We start from the raw sequence: 20,425 nt of genomic DNA on the forward strand, positions 1-20,425 counted from the left end.
GCGCCACCAGCAGGTGGCATGGTGGTTAAGGGTGCTGGACGCTCCCACATGGCTGACTACAGTTCAAGTCCTGGACCTGGTTGGTGGGGGACTCCCCCGCATCAATTAAAAAATAAATGAATGAATAAATAAAATTAAATAAATACTTTAAAATATTGAATTCAAAGTTCTTACTCTGACCTGGAAGCACTTAAATAGCCTGGACTGATTCTCTCCTCACCACAGGCCCCATCCTGGGCTCCTGGCAGGCCACACCCCTTGCAGGCCCCGCCCACACCTCGGTACTGCTCCCTCCCACAGAGCCACGTGGCTTCTCTTCCCTTCACTCAGATGTTTCTGCCAACGTCCCTCCTCAAAAGCTCCCTCACTGACTGTCACGCTCCCCCACTGGATGTGCTCATAGGACCTATCCGTCCCAATTATTCGTCCATTAGCTGCAGACTGCCTGTCTCCCCCACACCCAGGACAAGCCCTCTGTCTGGTTAAATGCAGAATAATGGGCGACACAGGGTGGGTGCTGACAGGATGCCTGACCGAGGAAAGAACAAACATGTCGGGAACAAATGCCGAGACCCGTACATCTGTCTGCCACCTCACCGTCTTCCACCCACTCGGCTGCCCTGGCACAGCTTGGAACCACCTTGCCCTAAGTCACTACAGCAGCTTCTTCACTGGCCGTGGCCGCCAGCTTCATCTTTCTAGACCAATCTTTTGATGAAATTCCTCACCGCCTCCTCTAAGTAAACACACACACAGACTCCTGGCAGGTCAGATGCAAACCCGACCGCCTGGCTCAGCTCCCTCAGTCGTCCTCCCTTCCTCTCTCCACTGCTTCTCACGGGACTCTTGCCCCACCTTCCAGCCTAGAAACAAGGACCGTTGCCCATTTGCAGCCCTGCAACATGGAATCGACCCCTCAATCGTGTCTCCACGCACAGCAGCCTCCTCCACGGGGCTGTCTCTGGCCATCCCACCGGCAGGGGTAGACCATGAAGCCTGCCACTCTCAGACCTCCCATGGCCTGACAGGGCTGTTCCTCATGGGCATGGAAGCTCTGCTGGGCTGTGGGCAGAGGCACCCTGATACCCCATGGCACTTCCCAGAACACCTGGCACATCATGAGCATACTGAACCATGGCTCTGGCTCGTGATGTGCAGACTGGCCAACCACCCGGTTAGTCCAGGCCAGCTAACTCCTCACTGATTCAAGAGGAGGCCCCAAGGACTCACCCACAAACCGGAACTGGTTCGGAAACATGTCGAAGAGCCCATTGCTGTGCATGGCAAAGAGGATGGCAAAGTAAACGGCGAGGCTGCCCCAGATGAAGAAGTGGTTGATGGCTGTCCAGTAGCCCGTATCCAGCCCGATCTGCAAAAGCAGGAGTTGTCATAGGCAGGAACAACCCCACAACCCCATCTCCCCTCCCAGAAACAGAACTGGGGCGCCCCAGGCAGCCCCAGGGACGGTAGGCTCACTCTGTCCAGAGAAGGCAGTTCCTGGACTGCCTCCTACCTGCACACTGACCACGATGACCAGGGATGTGGCCACCGTGACTGCAAAGGACTGGTAGTCAGCCAGCTGGGTGCCGTCATCCCGGGTGGCCTCGGCGAACACCCCGTAGGGGATGAAGAACATGAGCACAGAGGTGTAGATGCCCTGGGCAATGCAGATGAAGAACTCTCGCTTGTTGAAGAGGAGGTTCAGTTGCCCTGGCTCATACAGCTTTGGGTACTCCATGCTCCGCTGCTCTGGAACATCCTGTCAGGAGGCAGGGAGAAGACGGCCTCAGAGGCTGCCGTCCTGATTCAAGATGGCCAAGGGCAGTCCCTTTTCCTGCCTCTTCCTGTCCAAAGTCTTGGATGGCTAGAATCAACCTCAAGCCACCTGCCCCCAGTCAGTCTTTGCTCAGCAGCCCAGGGGACTTACAGGTCACTGCTGCTGAAAGGGAAAATCAGCCACCCTGTCCCCAGCTGAGGGAGCTGTCTTCCCAGAGACCACGGAGGTGGCCACAAGTGTCACGCATCCATATCAATGTGACTACACAGCAATGTCCTTCTCCCTATCCCACTTGACCCACCAACTCCCCCATACCTGATCAAAGACCCCCATAGCCAGGACTGGGAGGGAGGTGTACACGATGTTATACAGGGTGATGAAATACTGGTCATAGACGGTCTGCAAGAGAACAGAGCCAGAGAGGAGCAAGCATGCAACTTTTCTTCACTGCAAATCAGGCACGGGACACAGCTGGTATCACATACGGACACCCTCTAGAACTCCCTCTCCACAAGCTTTTTATACACACATATATTTGCTGTGGGGCACATGTGCTCACTGGAGACAGAGAGAGGGAAAGTGAGACATTACCCCCCAGGATGGATGTTCATGCCGCAATCACTTCTCCATTCTCCTCTCAGGATTTTGGGTACGGATGCACATGTGCCCAGTGTGTTTTTCAAGTCACTGGGTCTAAGACTCAAACTACGTAGTTGGCCATGTAAGATTCAGCTGCCTTAACCACTATATCACCATATTTTTCCTTTTCTTTCTTTTTTTTTTAAGTGGTTTTTGCCATAGGGCTTATGCGCTCGCCTGAGAGAGAGACAGAGAGTGAGAGGGAAAGTGAGAAATCACTCCCCATGGAAGAAGGCCACACCACAATCTCTTCTCCTCTATCCTCCTGGAACCTTGGGCACACACACATATGTGCCTGGCATAATTTCAAGTCACTAGGTCTAGGGTTCAAACTACGGTCAGTCATGTGGGAGTCCAGCGACACAACCACTATGCCATCTGCTGGCCCCAGCAGTAAGAACTTTTCTAATACATGCACCAGAAAGTAGCTGGACCCTAGGGGTGAGGGATGAACTGGACACATTTGATCTTTGCCCTTCAGGAGTTTACAGACATCCATCATAATGGACTAAGAACACACTCTACCTGGGCCGAGAAGCCACAGAAGAAGCCAAACCAGAAGTGGACCATGGTGAAAGCGAAGTTCTTGTAGAAGAAATAGCAGAGGAACTTGCACATGCGCAGGTAGGACCAGCGCCCATGCACCAGCAGGAGGCGCTGCAGGAACTTGAACTGGGAGAAGGAGTAATCAGAGGCCAAGACAGCCTGGATACCTTCCTGCCCGCTGATACCCACACCGATGTGAGCCGCTACAGAAAAGAGAAATGATGAGAAGATGACGATGACCACACACTGCACAATTCACTGTGACAGCCCCCACTCAGCATGCTTCCCTGGTCCCCGGATCCCAGTGGATCCCTCCTGGTCCTCCCGCCCAGCCTACACACTCACTTTTGATCATGCTGACATCATTGGCTCCATCCCCAATGGCAAGTGTCACCGCCTTCTTGTACTTCTTAACCAGTTCCACGACTTGTGCCTTCTGCAGGGGGGTGACCCGGCAACAGATTACGGCTTTGCAGGCACATGCTGTCTCCAGAAACTCCAGCTCCATGTCTGCCTCCAGGGCGTGGGCCTAGACCACAGAAACCTGTGAGAGCCACAGTCTTCCCGGGAGGCACCTGGAGCAGCAGCCCTCCCAGTCCCCTGAGAGCCCGAGAGAGGAAACAAGAACCAGGCAAGGCATTGTACGAATGCGGGCTGGAGAGACGCGGCCTCTGGAAAGATGCCGTCCAAGCTAAGGGTGGTGCCGCTCACCAGGCTGTGACCATTGATGACCAGGGCATACTCCCCGGCGACGGCTTCCAGGACAGAGGTGAGCTTGGAAGAGGAGAGCTTCTCCTGGAAGGTGAAGCCATTGCCCACAGCACGTGATGAGTCCATCATCTTCTCCCGGGCTTTCCTGTGATGGTAGAAATAAAACGGTAATGCTGACCTTCCAGAACGGCAGCAGGGAGTAGGGAGTCAAGTCTAGCTGGCATCCAGAACCTCCGACCCGACCCCTGGGCCCAGCACAGGCGACCACTTCTCTTGGGCCTGTCATTTACCTGAGCTCCTCCCGCACCTCCAGGACGGTGTGGCCAGTGACTACGAACACCTCCGTCATGTCATCCGTCAGCATCTTGCAGGAATAGCCAATGTTCACGGCCGTCTCTACCAAGAGAGGATGCAGGCGCTACAGACAGGCACCCAACACGGTCAGCGCTCTCCCTGCCCAGCAGCCCCGGCTACACAGAATGGTCCGACGGGGCTACCGTCTAGACACAATTCCTCTGGCCCGCTGGTCCCCACCTTGTTTGTCTCCAGTTAGCACCCAGATCTTGATGTTGGCCAGCGTCAGGAGGGCGATGGTCTCTGGAACCCCTTGCTGAAGCTTGTCCTCGATGGCCGTGGCACCCAGCAGCTGCAAATATACAAGGGTCCCAGGCCCGATGGTCATGGGCAGGAGCCCTCCTGGCCCACCCACGGCCTCTCCTGCAGCCCGTACCATCATGTTGCTCTCAACCTCCTCGTAGATGCTGCCCAGCCTGTCCTCCCGACTGTCCTGGGCCAGGCTGGCCTGGAGTCGTCTCTCGGCCCACTCCTCGTAGTACTCTTCATCCAGATCCTTGTAGGCCAGTACCAGCGTCCTCAGCCCCTCCCCTGCATACTCCTGGAGGCGAGTCAGGAAAGCCAGGGCCAAGTAAGTCCAGACAGCTGACACACAGCATCAGGACAACACGTAACACCATGGGGCCAGCAGGCGGTGCAGTGGTTAAGGCAGCTGGACCCCCACATGGCCAACTATAGTTCAAGTCCCGGCTGAGGGTACACGTACATGTGCGTGCCCAAAATCCTGAGAGGAGAACAGAAGAGAGAGGAGGGGACTGTGGTGTGCCCATCCCCCTGCAGGGTGCTTTCTCTCTGTCTCTCTCAGGGAAGCGCACGTAGCCTATAGCGAAAGAATTTTTTTTTTTCTTTTACTTTTTGCTATAGAGCATACACACCTACCAGAAAGACAGAGAGAAAAAGAGAAAAGAAATCTCTAGCACTCAAATAGCACAGTTGGTCATGTGGAATCTAGCGCTTAAACCACCATGCCACCTGCTGGCCCTAGCAAAATAATGCTTTAATTAAAAAACATAACACAAGTGCCCTTGAAGGCTGCAGGCCACATGGCTGACCATAGGTTCAAATCCCCGGTTAGCTTAAAGGCACAGGGCACGCAAGCACACCGGTACCCAGGACCATGAGGAGATGGAGGCCTGGAGGAAAGGGGTCACGGTGCGATGAGACCTGTCAGGGGTGCCTCTTTCTTTCTCTCCCTTTTTCTCTTTCCCTTGTTTCACATACTTGTGCTCTCTATTATAAAAAATACTGCACAGTGGCAATTTGCCGAGAGAGATTTCCGGCACTCACACCACACACACAGGAGACGTGAGATGGGGGTTGCATTCACGTGCTTGACTTCACTTTGCACACGCACATCCAAACATCACATCGTACACCATTTTTTTTTTTCTTTTTTTGGAGAGGCTTCTGCTATAGGGCACGTGCGCTCGCCAGAAAGACAGACCGAGACAGAGAGACAGAAAGCGAGAAATCACCCCCAGGGCGGATGGCCACGCCACCATCCCTTCTCCTCCATTCTCCTCTCGGGATCTTGGGCATGCACGCATACGTGCCTGGAGTGAGTTTAAGCCACCGGGTCCAGGACTCAAACCACGGTCGACTACATGGGAGTCCAGCGACATAGCCATTACACTAACTGCTGGTCCCAGTGCACCTTAAACATGTAAGACAAAGCAAAACAAAAAATAAAGCAAGGAGAACCGCACAGGCCCGCAATCCCTCCCCAGCCCTGAAGGCGGCAGAAGCCGCCACAGTCCCATGCCTACATTCAGGTGGTCTGTGGTGGCGTTGAGCAGCTCCGGGGTGCAACGGTGGAGTCTCTCAAGCAGGATCGTGTCGGCCCCTTTGCAGTAGAGTCGGATCTTCCCCTCTGGATTTCGCACTATAAGCAGGCCAGGGAGAGAAAATGCCAGAAGAACTCAGGTGGGTGAAGACCCCAAGCTAAACACATCAATAAGAGTGACAGGGCAAGTGCCCCCCTCCAGACCTGGATGCTGCGGGGGCCCCCCGGCACCAGCCCTGCCTCACCTATGACGGACATCCGCTTGCGGATGTTGTTGAAGTCCAGGATGGCCAGCAGCTGGTAGGTGACCGCTGTGCCCATCTCGTGCACAGTGACTGTCTTGGGGGTACGAGAGCGGAACACGAAGCCGAAGTTCCTGGCGGCAGTGACTAGGGCCCCCTCGTCCGGTGACTGGGCTTTGTAGTACAGCTCTCCTGGGTCGGGAGGAAGAACGCAGTATGCACAGTCTCCCTCCAACCATGCGGCCCACCCAGGAAGCCCCAGCCCAGGGTGCCAGGAGGGTGGGAAAGGGGACCAGCAGCTCCTCAGCTCACCTTCATTCTTTTCTTCTGACATGACCGTATGGCACAGGGAAAGCAGGCGGAAGAACTCGTGAGTGTCAGGGTCCCCCATCTTGACGGCCTCTAAGAGGCTGGAGTCCCAAAAGAAGAACTTCTTGTCGGCCAGGGGATTGAAGGAGAAGTCGACAGGTTCGGGCCTCTGGAACAGGTAAGTGGGCTCTTAGGAAAGGCTGGGTTATCAGCTGCATCCCAGGGATGGGGCTGTTCCTGCTCTCCCAAGTCTCAGGAGAAGAGCCCAAGGTCCTCTGCCAGGGCCTCAAAGTTCCCACTTCTGCCGCCAGTTCTTTCTCCGACGCGCTTCTCCAAGCAGCTTCCACTGCCTGCCCACCGACGCACGGCTCCTAACCACCGCGGTGGCCCCCGGAGGGGTGCCCCAGGTCTCACTGGCACAAGGGTCGATTATGGAGACTACATCTTACCTCCCCCAGCTCCGCTTTGTGTCCCAGGACATCAAACACATCACCTACACACAGCAGGACAGAGGAGGGCAGCGTCAGAGCAGAAGCTTCTGGAACCGGGAGGGAGAAGCCACCAACACAGACCCGCACAGGCTCCTGGAACCCTCGACACTAATTGTGGAGCAGATGTCACCATACTCCCTGTTTAGTCAAGGGACAACAGCAACAGGCACCCAGAGCCCAGGGCCATGGTGCCCACTGCTCACCACTCCATCCTCACCACCCCTATGCCCAGCACCCCCAACACTCCCCCCTTGGGCGGCTCCAGTTCCGCACACTCCCACCGCCACCCAGGGCTCGGGCCTCCCCGGAACTCGGCACTCTTCAGTTGAGGAAGCAGACCATGCCTCGCACGCTGGCTGCAAGGTCCACGTTAGTACAAACGGCAGTGACAAGGGAGCGCACGCTGCAGACGTCAGCCCCACGCCCTGCCCCAGCCACCCCGGCAGCTCAGCCACAAGGCACCGCAGCAGGGCCACACTGGAAGGCCAGGCCACACTCGAGACTCACAAGGGCCCTGAGCCACAGCACAGGGGGAGCCTAGCACTCCACCGGGGCAGCTACAGTCCAGCCTGGCCAGGATGCCCAGGGGCCAGTGTCGTGGGCTTCGTTTCCAACAGTCAAGGAGCTCCCCCGCGGCCTGGAGCTGAGAGCAGGGCACGGGCATCAGGGGAGGCTTAGTGCCTGCTTCCTCACCGCGGGTACAGAGTGGGCTCTGTCGAGGCCCCTCAGCCCCGGGTGGGAGAGGAGTAAAACCCAGGGTCAAGAAGTTGCGGGAGCCTGGCCTGTCCTTGAAGGCAGGGGCGAACTCAGGGGCGGCCTACCGTAGCTGCGGCCATGGACGGAGCACTTGCTGAAGACCATGATGTTCTGGGTGAGGGTGCCCGTCTTGTCGGAGAAGATGTACTCCACCTGGCCCAGCTCCTCGTTCAGGGTGGTGGTGCGGGCCTCGGCGGGCGTCCGCTTCTTCGTGCAGAACATCTTCTTGTCCCAGTTGATGAAGTAGCTGTGGCCGAGGCGGATGACCTCCACACTGCACAGGGGACAGGTGAGGTCGGGGTGTGCAGGGGCAGGGGTGCCCACCCACCTGGGCCTTAGCTGCAGGCCCTTGGCCTGGGGAGACACGAGAACAGAATGGAGAAGACACCTGGGCGCAGGGGCCTGGGTGGGAAAGGGCAAGGAGAACCTGCAGGTGGAGCTGGCTGTCTACAGCGGCAAAGGCACTCCCAACCCGACCCGACCCTCTGACGCCCTCCAGACAAAAAGGTGCAAAGGGCCTGGACAGGCAGGACAGACGCACAGGTGGAGGAGGCGAGGGGACTGCAGACAAGGGTCTCACCCAGTTCTTACCTCAGGACTAATAATACAGAAACCATGCAGAGAAAAACAAGAGAAAGTGCAAGAGGGAAGGAAAGAGAAAAAGAAGTAATGAGGGTGCTGTGCCTGTCCCAGCGGTCCCAGCGACAGACGCCACCTCCAAGGGCCACGCTGACGAGAGCGAACCGAGGCCCTGCAGCCACCTCCTCACTGCCCAACCCTGGGCTCGGGGCACCACAAGCCTGACTCTGGCTTCCCAAAGAACAGGAGGCACAGCTGAGGGGCTCCTCCAGGAGGACCCCGGGAAGCACGCGTGCACGGCGGCATAGCACGCTCAACAGCGCGGGGTCTGTTCACACCTTCTGCCTTGCTCATTATTACTGTTGAGAGATGGATTGTTCTGGAAGGGCCCTGTGTTTAGGTCCAGTACAGCCAAGCAATGGGGCTATATCTGGAATGCTGCTCTGACCTCAGGATCCCATTATCAAGCGCACAGTGAGAAACTGAAAACGGCTTCACAGCCTTGTCCTCAGGCAGCTCCTCAGCCCTCCTGCCACCCCCAGACGTACACACCGTCACCTCGTGAGGCTGGGAGAGGGAACGTCCTTAGGCAGCTAGCACTGGCTTTGGGTACACAGATACAAGGCACGGACAGCAACACCCAAGATGAGGAAACAAAATTAGGTCGCCAACCAGGGAACACGTAGGTAGTAACAACGAACGGGAGTTGAAATGACAGCGATGGACATGCTACAGCCCAGTATTTGCACGGTAACTTTTCCTTTCTTTCTTTTACTATTATTTTTTTAACATGCTAGAGGGTGCATACAGTCCTGGTTAGAGCAGGGGTAGGGGTGAGAAAGCATCCCCCATGGAGATAGCCATGCGCAATCCCTCCCCCTCCATTTCTCCTTTCAGGATTTTTTTTTTTTTTTTTTTTTTAGTTTTTGTTATAGGGCACGTGCGCTCATCAGAGACAGAGAAAGAGAGAAATCGTCCCCCGGGGTGATGGCCACATGGTGATCCTCCTCCATCCTCGTCTTGACATCTTGGGAGACCTCTTGGGCACATATGCATACGTGCCCAGCGTGATTTTCAAGCCACCGGGTCAGGGACTCGAACCACAGAGTCGGCCATGTGGGATCCAGCACCACCTACTGGCTTCAGCTCCTTTCAGAATTTTGAGCGCCTATACACACATGCACTCATGTTTTTCAAGCTGCTGTGTCTGGGACTCAAACCACAGTCAGGCCCTGTGGGATCAGTGGGCTTAACCTCCACTCCACCAGCTGGTCCATACTTCCTATTTTTAAAACGTATTTTTGGGACCGGCAGATGGTCTAATGGTTACATTGCTGGACTCCCACATGGTTGACTGTGGTTGGAGTCGTTTTCAGTTTCTCACTGTGCGCTTGATAATGACCCAGCAGCTTGCAATTCACACCAGGTGCATGTGCGTGTGTGCCCAAAATCTCAAGAGGAGAATGGAAGAGAAAGGACTGCAGCGTGGTCATCCCCCCACTTGGGGGCCAGGGGTGTGATTTCTTGCTTTCTGTTTCTGTCTCTCCAGCGAGTGCACGTGCCTATAGCAAAAATGTCTCTAAAAAATGTATTTTCCAGTGTATATCTCAGATCAAGACGTCCCCATGCAGGTAAAGCAGGCAGAGTTGTTCCTACTGTACATAAGAAATCACGTGAGGGCTCAGGGGACTGTGCATTTACCTGAGGTCACACAGCTACGAGCAAACAGAACTAAACCCAAACGCTTCAACCATCCTCTCAATGCTCAAGAAAGCCCAGGCTCAGATGTGAGGGCGATCCAGCTGTGACATCTGTCACCCCACTGATGGCCAGGGTTGATTCAGCTGATCTGGCTGGCTAGACGGGTGTCCCCTTCCTCCCTCACCGCTCCATGTGCGTCCCTCCCGAAGCCGCATACTCGGTCGAAGAGGACGACCATCCCCAATAGAGGGGGACCGTTTTTCAGTCAAGGGTATATGAGTAGCTGTGCTCCCCTGCTAGAACCTCCAAAAAAACTCTCAAGAAATCCCAAACTGCACACCCTCAGCAGAGAAATGCTGTATTTTCTACTCACTGTCACCAGCACTAGGATTTGGGGACTAGTGGGGAATTAATGTGAACAAGAGATAGGCGACAGAGCCAGCAGTATGGAGGTGCTGGAGCCCACATGGTCGACTACACAGTTCAAGTTCCAGGCCCAACAGTTTGAAAAACATTGGGCATGTGTGTGCACGTGCCCGAAAGCCAAGAGGAGAATGGAGGCCAAGAGAATGGAGGAGAAGGGACTGTGGTGTGGCCAGCCCCCCTGAGGGATCAGTCCTCTCTCTCTCTCTCTCTGGCGCGCACATGCATCCTATGGCAAGCTTAAAAAGAAAGAGAGAGATAGAGAGACAGGGGCTGGCCCTGTAGCATAGCAGTTAAGTACTGTGCATAGGAAGGCAGATCGTACATAGCTGGCTTCAGTTCAAATCCTGGCCCCAGACATTTGAAAAACACATTGGGCCTGTATTCATGCCCCAAATTTTTACAGGATGGAGAAATGGATGAAGAAGGATTGCACTGTGACTGCACCCCAGTGGGGTGTGCTCACATACTCTGATACGCACGTGCTACTCTGACAATTTAAAAAAAAAAAGGAAAAGGACAGAGGAAGAGCTTTGAACAACTCCATAAAGCATTTCCTTCAAAAATGCCACAGGCTCTCTTATCTCAAGTGTACGGCACTAAGCAGAAAAGAGTTTCTTCTGGCCCCTCTTCCTTCCTCCTTTGGCATCCTCCACTTCCCTTCATGGCAGGCTCGCTCGCTCTCTCCCTCTCCAGCAAGCACACATGCCTTGTGGCAAAATTTAATAAAAAAAAAAGCGTCTAATGGTTTACCAAGTACAAAGTCGACAGGCAAAGCCCGGAGGCCCTCCACCAGGAGCAGCTTCTCTCTCCCCCCACCCGACAGCTTCTCACTCAGGCCCACGTTCCTGCCGCGCTGCCAGTCCTACGTTCCCATGTCCAAGGCCATGTCTGCAGCCCTGGTCTCCTCCTCACCTTCCCAGCGCCACCTCCACCCATCCTACTCAGTCACTGCTGTATGCACTGACGCCTCTTCAGAGATGCTCTTCCCGATTAACCACCCAGGGATCGGTGCTGCTGGCACTCTGCAGCTCCCGCACCGTACTTCCAGGTCTTGCACTGCTCCTGTCTTCCCTCCTAACCCTTCTGCTGCCTGTGAAGGCAGAGGCTACTTTACACGCCTCCGTGTCTTCCTGCTTCACACAGAAGACTCGGGGTAAAACTACTTCTACGGTACTTGTTGCTTTTCTGTTTAATAACCTGTTTCAGTTTTCCTTCCCCTATTAGACTCCAATTAGGAGAGTCCCTCCTAACTCACCTGTGTCGTGCCACTGCACCTAGCACGCTCCTTCACACAGAGCGAGCAAGCGATAAGTGCACGCCGAATAAATCAATACGGGTGTTGCTCCAACACAGTCCAAAGTGCCAGGAAACTATGGTAAAAAGTTTGCTCTGCATACAAAGATAAACAGCTACCGTAAAAGGGTTCAAGTACTGGGACCAACAGTTAGTGTAATGGCTACATCGCTGGACTCCCATGTAGTCTACCGCAGTTCAAGTCCTGGACCTGGTGGCTTAAACTCACGCCAGACACGTGTGTGTGTGTGTGTGGGTCTGCCCAAGATCCCGAGAGGAGAATGGAGGAGAAGGGACTGCGGCGTGGCCATTTCCCCTACGGGGTGATTTCTCGCTTTCTGTCTCTCTGTTTCTGTCTTTCTGGAGAGCGCATGCGTCCTATAGCAAAAACCTCTCCAAACAAAAAAGGTCCCAAGTACAGAAATAAGAGGACTCCAAGTTCCTTCTTGGAATTTGCATCTGCACAGAAAGGAGAAGCCTTCCCAGGACATGGGCTCCCTCAGAGACCCCGTTGCGAGCGCGCGTACCTGACATAGAGCGAGATGGGCACGACGGTGTTGAGGATGATGATGTAGGACCAGAAGGAGAGGAAGCCAGAGAAAAAGGCACTGTCCACCGCCTCATCCCACGGCAGGTAGACCTGGAAGCGTGTCCCGACCTCGTGCTCCCAGATGGCATTGCCAATGGCCAGGATCACCCCCATGCAGACCAGGAATCCAAAAATCTGGAGGGGGATGAGAAGCAGAGACTAGGTTGACGTTTAGGAATCTCTCCAGACCCAGTGCATCCCTGAAGGCAGTCATGCCTCATACCCTGAGCCCTCAAACGCTCAGGTACCTTTTCTTCTCATTTATTTTTTGGTTTTGCTATAGGATATGTGTGCTTGCCAGAGAAAGGGAAAGTGAGACGCCATTCCCCAGGAGGAGGGTCATGCCACAATCCCTCTTCCTCCATTCCCCTCTTGGGATTCGAGGCATGCACGCACACATGCCTAATGTGATTTTCAAGTCACCCATCCGGAACTCAAACCATGGGGTCCACATATGGGATCCGGCGCCTTAACCTCCATGCCACATAATGGCCAGCGGAGGCATCTTAAAATCAGCATGTTTTACTGGAAAAAGCTCAGAAGTGATGCTGGCCTTCTCTCTGGACATTTTCTCATCTGCGTGACGCAGAGCATAAATTAGCTGAACAGCTGCCCGTGTGGCAGTCTGGGACCTTCAGGAGCCTTTGAAATGTTGGGGTGATCCACTTTCAACAGACCAAAAATGCTACTATAAACTACTCATTTACCTGAGCTAAGCCTTCACAGCCCAACAAAAATGCCAAGTTACTGCAGTGTTCATCATTTCATATTGACCACCATTTTTTTTTTGAGGTTTTTGCTATAGGGCGCGTGCGCTTGCCAGAAGGACTGAGAGAGACAGAGAGATAGAAAGAGAGAAATCACCTCCCCAGGGGGGGATGACCATGCCGCAATCCCTTCTCCTCCATTCTCTTCTCAGGATCTTGGGCACGCACACACACGTGCCCGGCGTGAGTTTAAGTCGACTTGATCCGTGGTTGACTACATGGGAGTCCAGCGACATAGCCACTACGCCAACTGCTGGTCCCTTGACCACCTTTTTTTTTAAGTGTATGTATTTATTTCTTCCATTAGCAAGAGAGTGAAAAAGAAGGAAAGACAGAAGCACCCCAAGAGAGTCTTGACATCCTAATCTGCGCCCAGCCTTGGCCCACATCCGGGCACATTCATGCCTGGCATACTCAGAGAGGTCTCCGGACACATGGGTCAGCCTTGCAGAACCTTGTATTTTACCACTGCGCCTCTGCCCGGTCAACCAGGCTGCCTTCTTATTTTTCTTTAGCCAGGGAAACAAACTCTAGTTACATAAATGTAGATTTCTGGATTAATCAAAAATCATAAAACTTGGATTCTTGAAGCAGCAGCATAGAAAGTTTTGCTGATTACAAGAAATGGAGACAACTATCTGATTTCTAACATTTGTTTCTGAAGCCGCCTCCAGAGGCTTTCCACATCCTGGCGCCCAACAACCACCAGGGGGCGATAGGAACCTTTGCGAGACAGGCTTAGCCAGGCTCCCCTAGGCTGCGTTTCTGCAAACCCTCTCCAGTCAGGGCACGGAAACTGCCTTACCAGAGGCTGGCCCCGGCCTTTCCAAGTTGGCATGTAGGGGGCAGGCAGCAGACAGGAGGGGCACGAGAAGGGGAGCAGAACCCAACAAGGAGCTCAGATGCCTAGCTAAACAAGAGAAGGATTCAGGAACTGCCAAAACCTAAAGCAGGAACTTTTCCTCTGGGATGCTTCATTCTTTGCAGTTGGGCGAAAAGACCCTCCTGCTAACCATCTCCCAAATGGAAATTTTTCTTTTAATTCCCTCTCCATGCCCCATGAAGGCCTCCTTGTCCCTGGCGAAAGCAAACAGAAAGTCACATGCCACACTAAGTCAGCATCGTAACTGGAATCCAGAGAAGGGATGATTTGTTTGAGCTTTCTTTGAGTTGTTGATTCATACCCGTTCCTAAGGTTGTTTTTAAATAGTATCTTCCAGGTCTAAAAGAAGCCCGCAATGAACAGGGCCTCTGAGTAGCTGACCTGCCGGTGGCTTTAATGGCAAATCTAAAGCCAGCCTACTGCCCAGGCAAGTGACATGGGAATGAAGAGAGCCACCTGAGAGAGCCACAGGACAGAAGCAGGGAACCAGGTGTGGGGAGCCTTACCCAGAGCACCAGTGTATTCATTAGGCGATCAATACTTGTCCTCTTGAACTTTGTCCTGCCACTGTTCTGCATTAGCTTCGTGTCAGGGCCTTTGAAAGAATGGGAAAGCAAAATACCAAACCTATCCCACAGCTTCTGCCCTGCTCCCCCAACTGCAGGACATGCGGGGATGGGGTGGGACGGGCTGTACAACAGGCTTAATCAGGGCTGAAGGCTGTCACCTTCACGATCCTACCAGCCCACTCAGCCTCATCCCACACTCCTGAAGGAGGGCCAAGACAGCCTTGCCCTTCTTTCTCGGGATGCTAGGAGGCTCACCTGCAAAGATGACCAGCCCGAAGCACCACTCGGTGTTCCGTAGCACGCAGCCCCGGAGAAGCATGTTCTGGTTGCTCAGGGGGAACTTGTTTTCTTTCCAGTAGAGGGTTCCACTGAATTTGTCCAGCTTGTTGTTAGGAGGTTCACAGATCACTTCACCTGAACGGGAGACAGAGTGCCACTGTTCAAGGTCCAGTCTACCGCCTGACACGGAGACAGAAAGAACGCAGCTGAGAGAGGGCTTAAGGCCCTGGGCCCATCCACCCCTGCCAGTGGGAGTGTGCGCTCGTGCAACTCTTCAGGAAAAAAACGAGGTAGCGTGAACTAATGCTGTTGGACCCAGTAATGCCACCTTGGAGAGTACTATACGGAATAGTAGCGTAAGTCACAAACCTTTTTTTCACTTGCCAGGGGGTCTGTGCACTCGCCAGAGAAAGAAGCAAGCAAGCACCCCCTCAAAGGAGTATAGTCACACTGCAGTGATTTTTCCATCCTGCCAGGATTCTGGGCGCATGCGTGCACACACGCACACGCGCACACACACACACACACACACGCTGGTGTGTGTTTCAGGTCCCCAGGGCTGGGATTTGAACTTGGCTATGTAGGATCTCACTTTCTACGCATAGTACTTAACTGCTGTGCTACAGGCCAGCCCACAGTCATAACAATTTTTACTGAAACATTATTTAAACTGCCAAAGACGGAGAACAACTGAACAGTCAGGGAATCACTGACTAAATTATGACACATCGAGTCTATGGAATATTATGCAGCTATTAAAAAGAGTAAGATGGGCCGGCATATGGTGTGGAAGTTAAGACAGCTAGATGCCACATGGCTGACTGCTCAGTTCAAATCCTGGACCTACGGGTCGGCAGGTGGTGTGGTGGTTAAGGGCACTGGACTCCCCATATGGTCGACTATGGTTCAAGTCCTGGACCTGGTGGCTTGTGTTCTCATTTTCTCTCTCTCTCTCTCTCTCTCTCTCACTCTCTCACTCTGTTCCTCTCTGATCAAATTAAAAGTAAGTAAACAGAGGCTGGCAGGTGGTGTGGTGGTTAAAGGCGCTAGATCCCACATGGCTGACCGCAGTTTGAATCCCAGACCTGGCGGCTTGCTTTCTTGTTTTCCCTGTCTTTCTCTGTCTCCCTCTGGTCAAATTTAAAAATAATAACAACAAATGGAATTAAATAAAGAAATAATTTTTTAAAGTAAAAAAAGTTAAATAGTTCTTAAAAAAAAAAAAAAAATCCTGGACCTAGAAACTTTAAAATCATGCCAGGAGTGTGTGTGTACATGCTCAAAGTCCTTGGAGAATGAAGGGACTGCAGCATAACCACACCCCTAGGGAGTGATTTCTCTCTCTTTCTGGAGCACTCCCTATAACAAAACTAAAAAAAAAAACCTCATCATAGATCTAATATGTAAAAAAGGCAGGATGCAGAGACTGATAAAACTTGATCCTGTTCATTTCTGGTTACATATGCTTGGTTGTATTTTTTAGAAAGAGATTTCTGCTACAGGTGCATGTGCTTGCCAGAGAGAGAGAGACAGAGATAGAGACAGAGTGAGAAATTACCCCCTGCAAGGATGGCCATGCCGCAATCCCTTCTCCTCCATTCTCCTCTCAGGATCTTGGGCATGCATGCACACGTGCCCAGCATGAGTTTCAAGTCCTGGGTTTGGGGGTCAAACCATGGTCAGCCATATGGGAGTCCAGCAACATAACCATTACGCCATCCATTGGTCCCTATTTCTACTTACATATGTCTGTATAAACACATGTTAAAAGTGCACGAGTGACCAGCAGATGACATAATGGTTACTTCGCTGGACTCCCACGTAGTTGACCACAGTTCAAGGCCTAGACCTGATGGCTTAAAACTCAGACCAGGCGTGTGTGCGTGCATGCCCAACATCCCTAGAGGAGACTAGAGGAGAAGGGATTGCAGTGTGGCCATTCCCCCTGGGGGTGATTTCTCACTTTTCCTTTCACTGTCTCTCTCTCTCTCTCTTCCCCAGAGAGTGCACATGCCCTAAAGTAAAAACTTCCTTAAAAAAAGCGCACATGAATCCACACTGAACTGCCAATTAGTGTGTTTACCTTCAGAGGGCAGGAGGGGGTATTAGCTTTTCTTATACACTCAGTGTAGTTTGTCTGGTTTTAAAAAGCAGATATCATAACTCTGAGCTAATAAGCAAAAGGAATGAGCTGCATTTCTCTCAGCATGCACGGCTTAGGGAGCTATCAGCCACAAAGCTCCCTTAAAATGACCATCAACTCAAAAGCAAGCGGTAGCCACTGGGCATCCCCAACACTCCCCTCCCCACAACAGTCCAGGGAGCTGCACACTCACAGCAGCAGAAGTCCAAAGAAAAAGGGACGATCCAAACCCTCAAACCCAACCACTTTGTCTTTCTCCAGGCTGCATCGTCAAGGTTACTCACCATCAAACTTGGCAAGCTTACTGATGTCTCCCAGTTCAGAGGTGACCGGAATGGCCTGCCGCACCTTCATGTTGGTCTCTCTGGAAGGACAGTACCCCTGAGTCCTGGCTCCCTCCCCAGCTTCTAATTTCCAGGCAGGGACACCTGACCATGCAACAGCACTGCATGGCCAGGCAGACACCAGGTACATAACACTTTTACATATCCAAAGCCTTCCTTAGCCCTAAATTTTCCAAAAGGTCGCAAGCCCCGACCTGGAAACCTCTTTCAGAAACACTTTTTACCGCTATGGGAGGAGATGGAGAGGCTGCCGCTTACCCATCGAGCTCTGCTGTCTCTATGTAACACAGCCCATGGGGCTCACTGCTGGAAAGGAGGAGGAGATCCGCCTGGAGAGAAACCCTCATGAGAAGTGCAAATACCAACCCCCCCCCACCATGGACTCTCCGGTGATCACGCCCTCGCCATGCACCCATGGTCTGTTTAGTTACAAGCATAAAAGCGAAGCCCCCACACACACGCTCAATCAAGTTTCCTTCCATGGGTGTTCAAGAGGCGACAGTAAGTCAGGAAAGGCTCAGGCTCACTCCCTTCTGCCAAAGAGGAGGAAGAGCCCTGCAGGCCTGGGGAGGGGGGGCACCTGGTCCCTTACCGCCACAAACTGGTTATTTTCTAGCTTGATAATATCACCAACACAGACATTCATCCACTGCTCCTGCTGCAGGCTGAGGCAACGAGAGGGCGGTGAAGAGACTGTCAGTAGCTCCAGAGGTTCCCAGGGGACCCTCTTCCTCCCCAGAGCCGTCATCTCCAACCAGTACTCACATTCCATTGATCAGCACCTGAGACTGCCGGTTATTCACCTGGTTATCGCTCTTGTGGCGGAACTGGAAAGAGAGCTCAGGAAGGTAAGACACCCTCTCCCACTCCGCTCTGGGCCTGGCGGGCCTGGCTGACCCACGGAGCTCAGAGCAGGCTGGGGATCACCACTGTGCACACTCCCATTCGCAGACCAGCTCTCTCCCCACTCCCCTCCCCACCCTGGCCAAAAGACCATGGGTCCCGCTGGATCAGGTAAGGGCTATGGCGGTCACCAGGAGGTTGTGCTGGGGCTGGGGGCGGGCGTCGGGCAAAGGCAGATGAGAAGAACTCACATAGTCATCAGTGGCATCTTTAACAGCCGTGATCGTGAGGACAAGAACCAAAGGCACAATGGTGGTGAACCACGACAGGGACGAGATCTGTGGGATCAACTGAAAAGAGGAAAGAGAAGCATGCCTCTCAGTCCCCATCCCTGCCTCCTTCCTTTTCAGCTTTATTTGGCTGGGTGAGTCGGGAGGGACCTACTGCAGGTCACTCACCTGCAGAATGAGAAGGAACAGGAAGTAGGTGTTGGCAACTTCCTGGAACTGCTCAAAGAGGTTGACAGGCAGGAAGGTGAGAATATTGTACTTGGAGGTCTTGATGCAGTTACTCTAAGGAAACGGGAGACGGGACAATGAGGCAGCCTCCAGAGTCAACCCAGAACCACGCGGAGGCTGCCTCCTCCATCAGTACCCGTCCCCAGACTTCCGCCCTCCAAGCTAGCAACCACAGGTGAGGCGGGGAGAGGAAGCGAGCAGGAAGTTTCCTGAGGTCAGGATATACTGCTTCCCTGATAGGTGAAGGCACGAAAAATTCAGCACAGCGGCAGATGGAAGGCGGCTGAGGAAGGTCCTTTCCCCTCCTCCCAGCACCCTTCCCAGTCAGCCCTGTCCCAGTGTTCCTGTGCCTCCCTCGCCCTCCCGACTCAGGGAGTGGGGAAGGTGGTCTAGTGTCACTTACCGCATACTGAAATTTCTCATTGTATTCTCGGTCGTTCGCCCGTGCCCTCCTTTCTTCTTCTGCAACAGAAGGAAGCTGCGGTCAGGAGTCGGTCACTGAGGCCTGGGCCAACTCCTCGTCAGGCCCACCCCACGCAGTGTGGGTCCCACCCAGGGCCACTGGTTCATTCCACACTTGAGTGGTCACTAATTCTTCCCCCGGTCCACCTCTCATCACCAGCCTGACCGTGGCTCTGCAGGTTACGTTCACAAGACAGGACGGGTTCTCTTCCTTGCTACCAGCTGTCAAAGCCTTCCGCCAGGAGCCCTCAGTTCCTCTCCCCACCCCTCTGGAGGATCCCCCAGTCCTTCGCCGCTTTATTAAGGAATGCATCCTCATAACTCGGATTAGCAGCTAAAGACACAAAGCTTCCTTCCCTGGGACCACTGCAGAGCCAGCCCCGGTACCGCCCTCCCCCCATGTGGGGTGGGGTGGGTGGCAAGATGAGGGTCACCCTGCCCTGGAGCTGTGCTGCGGCACCATCCCTGCCCCACGTGCAGTCCCCCTACAGGAGCCTCTGCTTGTCACATGTCACCAGCGGCGGCTTCTGACTGGCCCACAATGACATCACCTTATTTCAAAGCTCATCTTCAAGTAGGAGGGGGGTCAGGGATATGGGTCACACCGACTGACACAGAGATGAAGAAGGCAGGAAGGAGACGTCATTGAAACAGTGGCTCTCCAGCTGTAACCTCTTTCCTACTGTCTGCACGCATTTCCCTTAAACAACTCATTTGTCACTTACTGAATGACAAATGCACCTACCCTGAACCTCAGCAGATCCCGGACCCGCAGTCACCAAGCTCAGGTCCCAGAGCAAGAGGCTGTCCTAAGAGGGGGCCCCCAGCCCATCTCCTGGGGTCTCCACACCCCGCAGCAGTAAAAGTCGGTTACTCCTTTAAGCAGCAAACGTAATGCCTTACACCTGCCAGGAAGCCAAAAGCAGCACTCCAGACAGCTTCCTGCGACCGAAGACCCCGAGAGTGCACTGCAGTAACAACCTGGCGTCACCGCGCTCCCTGCTTACCGAGCCACTTTACGCCCACAAACTTCCCCAGAAGGGCCCCCTAAGCTGAGTCAACCACCATGCAAAGGAAGAAGGCAGGGACTGGACCCTTCGGAGCCAAGATCCGCGGAGTCTGGAAAGAGGATGGACCGGGGAAGGTAGGGGAAGGCTGAGGACAATGGGGAGACAGGAGGGGAAAGCACCGGTCGGGGAGAGCTACCAGGAGCTGCCTCCCCTTACCTGTCCCCCAAGTGGGCTTCTTTCGGCTCCAAGAGGGAGGCGCCCCGGCCCGGGCCCACTTCTCGGGCATCTCCTTAGGGACCGTCATGATCCCGGTTTGAGTGGGGGAGGGCGCACTGCTTGTCGGTCCTTGGCCTCAGCGGTGCCGACGGGGCAGCCCCCCAGGGAGGCGCAGGAGCTGCGGCCGTTCACAGG

General features: G+C 53.8%; 1 protein-coding gene across 2 annotated transcripts in view; it reads right to left on the minus strand.

Annotated features, from left to right (window-relative positions):
- ATP8B2 (ATPase phospholipid transporting 8B2) overlaps positions 1-20,425 on the minus strand; it is a 30,122-nt gene that overhangs the window by 8,673 nt on the left and 1,024 nt on the right. Inside the window, exons 1-25 of one of the 2 annotated variants that reach the window (XM_006159783.3) lie at positions 20,231-20,419; positions 18,946-19,004; positions 18,483-18,596; positions 18,276-18,374; positions 17,947-18,008; positions 17,774-17,846; positions 17,440-17,510; positions 17,122-17,201; positions 14,671-14,829; positions 14,353-14,441; positions 12,135-12,331; positions 7,674-7,882; positions 6,811-6,854; positions 6,365-6,530; positions 6,056-6,244; positions 5,794-5,909; positions 4,404-4,568; positions 4,208-4,319; positions 3,964-4,069; positions 3,674-3,818; positions 3,308-3,491; positions 2,942-3,165; positions 2,093-2,176; positions 1,514-1,759; positions 1,231-1,369 (exon numbers count right to left, since the gene is read on the minus strand). In XM_006159783.3, coding sequence (XP_006159845.1) covers positions 1,231-1,369; positions 1,514-1,759; positions 2,093-2,176; positions 2,942-3,165; positions 3,308-3,491; positions 3,674-3,818; positions 3,964-4,069; positions 4,208-4,319; positions 4,404-4,568; positions 5,794-5,909; positions 6,056-6,244; positions 6,365-6,530; positions 6,811-6,854; positions 7,674-7,882; positions 12,135-12,331; positions 14,353-14,441; positions 14,671-14,829; positions 17,122-17,201; positions 17,440-17,510; positions 17,774-17,846; positions 17,947-18,008; positions 18,276-18,374; positions 18,483-18,596; positions 18,946-19,004; positions 20,231-20,318 — 3,220 coding nt within the window. In that variant the 5' untranslated portion in view covers positions 20,319-20,419. Of the gene's footprint in view, positions 1-1,230; positions 1,370-1,513; positions 1,760-2,092; positions 2,177-2,941; positions 3,166-3,307; positions 3,492-3,673; positions 3,819-3,963; positions 4,070-4,207; positions 4,320-4,403; positions 4,569-5,793; positions 5,910-6,055; positions 6,245-6,364; positions 6,531-6,810; positions 6,855-7,673; positions 7,883-12,134; positions 12,332-14,352; positions 14,442-14,670; positions 14,830-17,121; positions 17,202-17,439; positions 17,511-17,773; positions 17,847-17,946; positions 18,009-18,275; positions 18,375-18,482; positions 18,597-18,945; positions 19,005-20,230; positions 20,420-20,425 lie in introns of those variants that run through there. The other variant, XM_006159784.3, reaches the window with a different exon arrangement.

The sequence above is a fragment of the Tupaia chinensis genome, unplaced genomic scaffold, assembly GCF_000334495.1.
Source record: "Tupaia chinensis unplaced genomic scaffold, TupChi_1.0 Scaffold000659_1, whole genome shotgun sequence".
NCBI classification, from domain to species: Eukaryota; Metazoa; Chordata; class Mammalia; order Scandentia; family Tupaiidae; genus Tupaia; species Tupaia belangeri.